This window comes from Pseudorca crassidens, chromosome 15 (genome assembly GCF_039906515.1).
Source record: "Pseudorca crassidens isolate mPseCra1 chromosome 15, mPseCra1.hap1, whole genome shotgun sequence".
In the NCBI taxonomy this organism is placed as follows: domain Eukaryota; kingdom Metazoa; phylum Chordata; class Mammalia; order Artiodactyla; family Delphinidae; genus Pseudorca; species Pseudorca crassidens.
In genome coordinates this window covers 45,094,546-45,104,800 of record NC_090310.1, presented here as the reverse complement: position 1 = coordinate 45,104,800, position 10,255 = coordinate 45,094,546, and the positions used below count along the sequence as shown (strand labels likewise).

At 39.9% G+C, this 10,255-nt stretch overlaps 1 protein-coding gene across 1 annotated transcript; it reads left to right on the top strand.

The window, feature by feature from the left end:
• Positions 1 to 6: 6 nt before the first annotated feature.
• On the top strand, positions 7 to 9,909 carry SNRPB2 (small nuclear ribonucleoprotein polypeptide B2). Its single transcript, XM_067707439.1, has 7 exons — positions 7 to 115; positions 2,326 to 2,415; positions 2,794 to 2,966; positions 6,590 to 6,730; positions 7,515 to 7,565; positions 8,960 to 9,048; positions 9,529 to 9,909. The coding sequence occupies exons 2-7, from the start codon at positions 2,352 to 2,354 to the stop codon at positions 9,686 to 9,688; spliced, it is 678 nt and encodes a 225-aa protein (XP_067563540.1). The 5' UTR covers positions 7 to 115; positions 2,326 to 2,351; the 3' UTR covers positions 9,689 to 9,909.
• The last annotated feature ends 346 nt before the right edge of the window (positions 9,910 to 10,255 follow it).

Below are 10,255 nucleotides of genomic sequence, written 5' to 3'. Positions count from 1 at the left end.
CTTCTTCACTTGTCGGCCCTCGATTGAGGCGCCTTGTAGCGTCACTTCCGGTGTCTCGGCTTCCGGCTTCCGGCTTCCGGCTTGTGATTCGTACGGGGCGCCGCGGACGCCTCCGGTGAGTTGGAGCGCTTTATTCTCTTCTTTTGTTTTGTTTTGTTTTGTTTTGTTTTGTTTTGTTTTGTTTTTGGTACGCGGGCCCCTCACTGTTGTGGCCTCTCCCGTTGCGGAGCACAGGCTCCGGACGGGCAGGCTCAGCGGCCATGGCTCACGGGCCCAGCTTGGAGCGCTTTATTCTTAATTTTCTCCGCTTTCCCGGCTGCGGGTTGCCATTCGGTCATACGCTCTCCTGCGGGAGCTGGGGGTGGGCAGGGCGCGGCGCCGGGGCCGGAACGTATTCGCGGAGGGTCGGCGAGGAAGCGAGGGAGGCATGGAAACTGACGCTCGGGTCTGGCTAGGCCCCTGGACTTAGGAACCTTGTCTCTGGCGGGACGGGTCGGAGCCGGGGATCGTGTGGCCGCTTCCTGGGGCTTCGGGCCGGGGCCGTGGGCGAATGTGCCTGGGTCTGGAGAGGCGGGGATCCTCGCGCATATGAAGTTATGGATAACTGGTGTTCTTTCGCTGGTGCGAGTCGTTTACAGCTCGCTCTGAGCCTTCAAGTGCTTGCCAGAGGCTCCCTTTTCGATCCGGGAGGCGACTCCCGGTACCCCAGCAGCCCAGGCCACCATCGAACCTCGCGTGAGATAAAGCGAGAACTTCCCCTCTGATCTTTCTGCCTTAAGTTTGATACTTGTCACTTTCCTCTCGTCGTCGTTCGCGACCCCAGTCTCCCAGGTTTCAGTTTAGGGCGTCGCAAGCCTCTGAGAAGCGTTACCTTTCCCCTGTTACCCGCACAAATACAGTCCTTGTCTGTGGGCTCTTTCCTTGTCAGTCATCCTATGCTGTGCACATACTGTGGGTGTAAATGTTCATGGAACGAAGAAATATGCGGGGCACCAAGGAAATAAAGCAAGGCCACAGTTTGCAACTAAAACAGTGGGGAAAAATGAAATAGTGTGGTGGGTGTGAAAGAAAAGTGCAAGAGACAGAAAACACGGGCTGAATTCTTAGGCCTCCTGCTTATCAGCTATGTAACTGAGCAAGGACTTGCATTAACCTGTAAAAGACATTAGTAACAGCTGCTCGAAGTGCTTACTTCTGATTCCAGAGCTGCTAGAACTTTATTTCATTTAGGCTTTCTAGCTCTACTGGGTAGATTCTGTTACCATCCCCGTGTTACAGATTTGGACCTGGGAGATTAGAACTTGCCCTCAGTCAAGCAACTAGTAAGAAGCATAGACAGATTTGAATTCAGATCCGGCTGGCTCTAGAATCTGAGCTCTTAACCATCAGGCGGTACCGCTCCAGTCTCTCAAGTCCATTAGAGGTGACTTTGGAGTGAGGGCTGTTGGTGATAAATTAAGTAATAGTATGAAAGGGCTTTGTAAGAGAACCCATGAAAGAGTTCTTGGCAAACTTCATTAATGTTCTTTTTTTTTAAAAAAATAAATGTACTTATTTATTTATTTTTGGCTGCGTTGCATCTTATTTGCTGCACGCAGGCTTTCTCTAGTTGTGGCGAGCGGGGACTGCTCTTTGTTGTGGTGAGTGGGCTTTTCATTTTGGTGGCTTCTCTTGTTGCGGAGCCCTGGCTCTTGGCACGCGGGCTTCAGTAGCTGTGGCACGTGGGCTCAGTAGTTGTGGCTAGCGGTCTCTAGAGCGCAGGCTCAGTAGTTGTGGCGCAAGGATTTAGTTGCTCCGCGACATGTGGGATCTTCCCGGACCAGGGCTCAAACCCGTGTCCCCTTCATTGGCAGGCGGATTCTTAACCACTGCGCCACCAGGGAAGTCCATTAATGTTCTATCTTTATGACTTTTACTGGATATACATTTGCTAGTTTCTTTTTTCATTTTTCTTCAAATCTCAGTTTTTAAATTTTGTTAAAAAAGAAAAGTTATTAAGTAGATGGGAGAACAGTATCACTTGTCATAAGTGAAAGATAAGTATAAAAATAAATAAATGTATGGAATAAAAGAATGTTATTAAAATCTGACTAGATAATAGTGCCCCACCAAGTTTTCAGCCTGAGAACTGTTCTCCTTCTGTTTAAAAAAGAGGGCTAGGAAGTCTTCGAGAGATTTTTAAAGACTACTGCCAAACTGATATTTTCTGACATTGGGGGTTGAAAGAATTGAAAAGTTAGTACCCTTGTGCTGTGTCCTTAATGCCATACTATCATATGAATGAATCCTCCCTGTTTAATAACGGAATATTTACTGTCTCTTTAGACTGTTTGAACAGTTTAACCCACAACATGGATATCAGACCAAATCACACAATTTATATCAACAATATGAATGACAAAATTAAAAAAGAAGGTAGGTGCTTTTTTTAAAAAAACTGAAGTGTGTTTGCTTACAACCATCTTAAAAATTATACAGCTTCAAAAATTCTCATCTAGTCATCTTTCTCAGTGCCTGAAATAATGTTTTATCCCTTATTGTGTAAGGATTTTAAGGCTTTTTAAAGATAAAAATAGGTAGCGGCTGAAAATGTGTTGAATCTGTTTTCACTCATAGTTAAATGGTTTCAAAAACTTAAAATTAGACTGCTAATGGGAATAGTATGATGTTTTTATTAAAATATGTAACTTTGTATAAATAAATGGGGGGGGCACTCAGTGCCGTGTCATTTTATGAAGAATTTTGTCGTAGTTTCATTCACAAATAACTGGTTTCCCCTCTAATTTTGTGCAGAATTGAAGAGATCCCTGTATGCCCTGTTTTCTCAGTTTGGCCACGTCGTAGATATTGTGGCTCTAAAGACCATGAAGATGAGGGGGCAAGCTTTTGTTATCTTTAAGGAACTGGGCTCATCCACAAATGCCTTGAGACAGTTACAAGGATTTCCATTTTATGGCAAACCGATGGTAAATCATTCTTATTTTGGCATTAATCGCTGTTAATGGTATGATAGATGTATAAATATACCCTTGAAAATATGGCTGTTGCTTTTTGCCTTCAGTGAAGAGTGGGTTTCGGTTTATTTTATTTATGTATTTATTTTTATAGAAACACAGTAGTAGAGCTTATAATTCACTTCTTGATTTATGATAGTTCAAATAGGCAAAAACAAAATACATTGAGATGTAGAATATTTCAAAAACAAAGGCAGTATAGGCAATATTCTCATCTCAAAAGAACTAGAAATTAATAATTACTCATAAGATTAAGAAGAAACCTCTGTAAACTTGTAAACCAACACAAAACAAAAATCGTGGGTCAAAGAGGGAATCCAGTCTGAAGTTTCAGAAAGTACCAGAGTGAAATACTGCGTGTCAGAAGCTATGCAGTCAAAGCACTGATCTGAGGACAGTTCATAGATGTAAAGTCATAGGTTTTATTAATGAATAACAATGAATGGAAATTAAATAGTCACACGTGGAAAGTTTTAAACTCAGGAGTGACATGAGATTTCACATTTAGCTGCTGGATGAAGATTGGATTGTGGGAAGGGCAGAATGGAAGTAGGGAACTCAGGAGGCATTGGTATTAAGTCAGAGATGGTAGAGGATTGGATCAGGGTGGAGACAGTGTATATAGCAAGGGGCTCTAGGTGTGTGAATAGGTACGTAGTACCTTGGGTGTGGATTTCAGTGCTTTTCTTCCTGAACTGGAATGTGATGGGAAGGGATGTTGGGGAAAGAGCCGAGGCCCAGAGTTTCAAGGACCCATGTTCTCATTCTGGTTCTGCCATTAACTGGCTCTGTGCTCATGTTCACTTTCACCTGTTAAAAAAAAAACAATAATAATAAGCAAACTGGATATTCTTTGGTTTAATTCAGAAGCGAGCAAAAACTCTATAAAGGACCAGATAATAAATATTTTAGGCTTTGTGGGCCACATACGGTTTCTGTTGCATATTCTTGTGTGTGGGTGTGGGTGTGGTTTTTTTAAACAATCCTTTAAAAATTGTGTTAAAAAAAAAAGAAAAGGAAAGAAAAAAGTACTTAACTAATAAGCCATACAAAATCAGGCCATGGGCTGGATTTGGCCATAATCTGTAGTGCAGACCTCTCATCTGATCTTTTTTTTTTTTTTTTTTTTTACAAATGAAGAATCAGGCACAGAAAGCTTCTGTTACTGTAACCAGTGGCATCATCAGGACTTGAAAGCTAATCTCCTGGACACACAATATTGTGATTTTTTTCCCCCTAAACTAGGATTCAGCACCCTATCTGTAAAAGGGCCAGATAGTAAATATTTTAGACTTTATGAGCCAGATAATCTCTTTTGCAGCTACTTAACTTTGCCTTTAGGGCCAGAGAAGCAGCCACAGAAGGTGTGCAGATCGATGAGTGTGCTGTGTCTCAAGAAGACCTAACGTACAACACCAGGCAGTGTTGGCTGTGGTCAGTAGTCTGAGGACTTTGGTACCACGCTGTTTAATTCAGGACTGAGCGCTGTTTGTCTGTTACTGGAGCACATTTTCTTCCCGTCCTCCGTCCAGCTCTCCTTTTCCCATCATTTCCCACCTGACTGGGCACCGTATATGTAGAAAGTCCTATTGCAGAAAACTGGGGGATAGTACCTGCATACTCCAATTTTCAGTAAATTGGCATTTCCTGAGACCAGTTTATCTTTCTCAGTAGTGTAAAGAACTAGCATAAGTGAGATCTCAGTTGGCAGTAGCATAAGACTGGGTTTTAGTTTAAATGTACAGTTACATTAGTATGAAGGAACAGTTTCTTCTCGTAGAGGGTGTTAGGGCTGTTTGCTAAGTTGGGATGACAAGTTTGCATGTGCCTGTGACTGAGATGCAGGAAGGCTGGAAATCGTTTGCTGCGTTTGGCACCGGCTTCACCTTGCCAGCTAATTATTTAAAATCAATGGAGAAAGCCCGTTAAACTGATCTCATATTGAAGGTATTTTAGGACGTCTGTTCTCTGCCTTCAGGAAAGTAGTAGATACTGCCAAATCTCCTGCATCCTGGAAGGAAGAAAAGAATGTTCCTTGAGCTGTCTTGATTATACTTACTTAGGTGGTTTCAGTTGCCAACACACCAGATCAGAAATGAACAAAATTTTCTATAACTTGGAACTCAGAACAAAATTATTCTCTGTGATTCAAGGGCATTTGGTTATTTAATTCCAAAAATACCTCAGTAAAGTAGAACCATCTTCCTAAGGACTTCTGTCATGAAACCTTTGGTATAAATGTAAATCTTGCACCTTCTCTAAGCTGTGGGTGGACTTTTATCCCTGACCAGTATTTAGTCTAGACCAGGGTTTTCAGCACTGGCACTTTTGCCATTTTGAACTGAATACTTTTTTATTGTTGGGGCTGTATTGTTCATGGAAGAGTGTTTAGCAGCATCTCTGGCCTCTGCCCTCTTAGCATGACGACACACAGTGTCTCCAGTCAGCAGTGCCAGCTGTCTCCTCGTGGGCAGATTCGCCTCTGGTTGAGAAATGCCGCTCTAGACCAGCCAGCTAAGAGCGAGGGCTGAGGTCAGAAATTTTCACAGGTCATAGGGACAAATACAGGATCACCCAAGATCTGTTCAGGTCAGGAAGAAGCGAGTTGGGCGGGAATCCCTGGGAGCAAGTCAGAGTTGGTCCCAAACTATTTCTTTTGGTTAGATGATGACATGCAAGACTAGCAGAGTTGCTCGCAGGGTAAGTCCACTTGGAGCTGCCATGGTCCAGCAGCCAGAGGAAGCCTCAGGGACTGAGGTATTGTGGGAGGCCTGCTGCCCCCCTCGGTTCCCCCGAACATTCAACTATGCAGTAATGCTTTAGGCCAGGGCCATACTGCTCAAAGTGTGGGCCCCACCATCCCCTTTGTGCTTGTTAGAAGTGCAGAATCTCAGGCCTCACCAGACCCCCTGCATCAGGATCTGCACTCTTACAAGCTCTCCAGGTAATCGGATGCACATTAAAGTTCATGAAATGCTGTCCTAGACCAGTGTTTCTCAATGCTTCAGTCGTGTGTGCTGTGCCTGCTGGCTCTGGCGTATTACTCATGCAAGTGACCTGGTTGCACTAGCTGTGATGCCATCTTTTTGTTTCCTTTCAAAGCTTTTTAAATTTAAGTGGATGCCACTGTTAGTCATTTCATTTAAAAATAATAGACCAGATTCAAGGGAAAGTCATTCTCAATCTTTGGTACTTTAACTTTGGAAGTAACAAATTCCATGCATATATGGACCCTCTGTGTGTCCCTGTAAGGGATAGACAGCTTTCCAATGCAGTTTTCTCTGTTCTTTTAAATGGAGAGGGGCAGTGGTGCAGATATTTCAGTCCTGTTTTTCTCATATGAAAATCTATGGTTTTTTCTTATAATAAACACAGTTGAATCTAACTTTGTCCCAGTTGTGAATCATGGGTCACAGTTTATTTTCATTTGGTGCTCAGTATATTTGATAGATTTCCTTAAGTATGTGTTTAAAATTAGCTCGTATTTGCATAATGAAATTTGAAATATTAATGACAAGTGTAGAAACAGCCGTCAGCATGATGAAAAGTAACTTGTTTTCAAATAATTAAAACAGCGAATCCAGTATGCAAAAACAGATTCTGATATAATATCTAAAATGCGTGGCACTTTTGCTGACAAAGAAAAGAAAAAAGAAAAGAAAAAAGCCAAAACTGTGGAACAGACTGCAACAACCATGAACAAAAAACCTGGTCAGGTAAGATGGGCAAAAGTTCATTTTTGTTTTTTGGTGTTAAAAATTTGATAGAGATGTCTGTCTTCCATTTGAGGGGTGATCTTTGAGGCACGCATGTACACATGTGTGTGTTTAAAGGTAGATTTTTAAGAAGCTGGAATGGTTGAATTCTAAAATTCCAATATTTGTGTTTAAGCAACAGATTAAAATATAAACCTTTACATATGCAGATTTATATTGAACAGTTTTTTTTTAATTTGCATGACATTTAGTTCCATCATTCTCTAAAATTTGTTAATTTCTATTGGCTTATTTTTCAAGTTCTGTGTATAAATAATACTGTAGATGTTATCTTTAATCATGAGTATGCCACTGAAAGCTGCTTTCTTTGAACAGTTCAGGAATTCAAAATCTAATTTAAAGTACCAGATAAAGATGAAATTATCATCCAAAAAGTAGTTACTTTGGGATTGAAAGTGATTAGAAATCAGTTGTACTAAGTATAATGCTTGACTTTTTTCTAGTTTTTAAAAAAAGGGAAAGACTGGTCCTTATATTTATATTTCTCCATAATTTTAAAGCTTAGAGGTTGAACTTTATGATATAGACCTTTCAAAAACATTTGACAAGTTAAATACATAAATGTTGGAGTCAGAGTTTTAAGATGTAAAATCTCAGTGAAAGTAAATAGATTTAAAAATCTGTTTGTTAATCTTATTTTTATGAAGTAATTTAAAATGTAAATACCTGCTGCTTTTTTAGAGGGGTTGGAAATGTTAACTCTTTCTCTATTTCTTTGGGTTAGGGAACACCAAATTCAGCTAATACCCAAGGAAATGCAGCACCAAATCCTCAGGTAATATTTTTTTCCATGTGATACTTACTTTAAAATAAAATTACAAGACAATAACAATAATTACAACAACGTGCATGTCTCCAAAAACAAAATGATTCCATGTATAAGCCACAATAATGTGGAAACTCATTCATCAAAACGTTTTAATTTTCTTTAAGAGGGAGAAAACAAAACCTGACTTTATTCCTTGCTTCCCATGGTGAGTCAATGACAGAATCAAAACGATAGATTCTAAGCTCTATGAGGTCAAGGAGCAAAATGGTTGTTTACCGCACAGTACATGGCCCAGAGCTTTCCAGGCTTGTGGCTTGGTATCCATTCCCATTAGCTGAAGCACTAACCCATCTTTTCTCATAGAGCAAAGTTGTTTTACAGTTAGTTGCCTTTGCTCTTATTTCCTCAGCACATACATATTTAAGTCTCCTGATATAGACTTATCGGGAAACTCTTTACCAAAGAGTTTTAGAAACTCTTTACCTAAGCTTCCCAATAAAGGCCTCAAAAAGAAAGCCTGAGTTATGTACTAATGGTTTCCCGATTAATCCCTTGGGTCCTAGGGTCTGACAGGGTCCTTATATCCAGGGAATTCCTTGCACCACTGAGGTTTTCCTCCTCTGATTTTAAGTTATTTGCATTTTCTTGCATTGTCTACTCTTTTGAAGTCTTTCAGCAATTATAGTCCAGTTCACAAATGCCAGCACTTAATTCTCTAAGCCCTAAGTTGTTCTTTACATTTCATCTTTTTTCTTCCACGAAATTAGCCTGAAGACAGAGGCTCTTACATATAAAGACCTTTCCCTATAGTTCCCCTTAACAGTGTCTGTATGCACTTACTTGTATGTAACTAGATGCCATGTATATCTCATTTTCTCAGAAGAAAAAAACGTTAAAAATTGCCAAGCAGTGGTTCTAAGTGGAAATCTTTCTATTTCCAGATTTTCTCACACACTGGGAGGTAGTAAGCGATAGCACAGAGGATTGAATATCTGAGGGTTAAGCAGCTGAGGATGGGTGACACCGATGCCTTCTCTGGTTAGGATCGGTTATATAATCCAGACGACAGAATCCTCCCGTTCCAGCTGACCTCCAGATGCTTAAAACTTAAATATTGTTTTAAATACCGTTAGTTAAATACTTAAAAACTGTTAATAAGATTTATAATCTTCCAGATATTTATTAAGTGACTTGAATGTCTACCTTGTTTGGTTACTGTTAGGTTTTTGCTTATTTCTCTGGTGTCACTGTTTCTCAGCTTTAGTGTTTGATGTAGTAAGATTTCACAAGCCTTAAACGGTGGAATGTAGTTTTCTGAAGTTTAGATTTTAATGTAAGAGCCAAATGGTTTACTGTACTTTTTATATTTACAAACTAACTTTGCCTTTTCTTTTTAATAGGTCCCTGATTACCCTCCAAACTATATTTTATTCCTTAATAATTTACCAGAAGAGACTAATGAGATGATGTTATCCATGCTGTTTAATCAGTAAGTGTTTTCATAAACAAGTCTGTGTTCTGAGAGTCTCCTGACAGGACAGATAGCACTTCCCTGGGTTGAATCCGTTTGTATATCACACAGTAATTCCTTACAGCTTCATTGAGTTGCTCCAGGATTAATCATGAATTGAAGCCAGTCTGCAGATTTAGCAAATAAAAAGCTAGATTACCTGTAATGTTTGAATTATTAATTCTAGTTGATGAGTAAAACAGGAAACAAAGCTTTGATGAAATGACAGAAACAGAATTAGCTTACATGATTCCTGCAGTTCTTTTCATGGTATTAATTATAATTTAGGCTCTTTCATCCCACTCAGGATTCTTGCTGGGATGTGATACTTTTCCTGGACTCATATCAGGAAGTTGCTTACCAAATTTAAACACAGACATTTGCATATTTGATATCATCTCTATATTTACATGTATATAAATTGTTTACATATATAAAAATTGTTTTAATTCTTTATAGGTTCCCTGGTTTCAAGGAAGTACGTTTGGTACCTGGGAGGCATGACATTGCTTTTGTTGAATTTGAAAATGATGGACAGGCTGGAGCTGCCAGGGATGCTTTACAGGGATTTAAGATCACACCATCCCATGCCATGAAGATCACCTATGCCAAGAAATAAGATTTGGGATAGCTGCCTTTAAAGGACTTGGTGTTATGTATAGTTTTCGTTTTGATAACATTTGGTTAGGCCACTTTAATAGTTGGGGGTAGGGGAAAGTGTATGTGAAATTTTTGTAAAGGATTTAAAACATTACCTAGTCTTTGTTTAGCCTTAGTGAACTATGAACTGTGAAGGCCTTAATTTTGTACAATAAACTTTTATTTGTATTCTGTACATAATATTTCATTTATTGACCCACTGTCCTATCATCAAATGCTTATGCTAGTCTAGAACACATCTTAAGGTATATAAAACTGTAATAGGATGCTTTTCTTGTGTGTTTTTTTTTTTTTTTAATTCATTCAGTAGCCAGGACTTCCTCTGACCACAGCCAGGAAATGTTCTCTCTGATTTTTTTTTAATTAATTAATTTATTTACTTATTTATTTTGGGCTGTGTTGGGTCTTCATTTCTGTGCGAGGGCTTTCTCTAGTTGCGGCAAGCGGGGGCCACGCTTCATCGCGGTACACGGGCCTCTCACTGTCGCGACCTCTCTTGTTGCGGAGCATAGGCTCCAGACGTGCA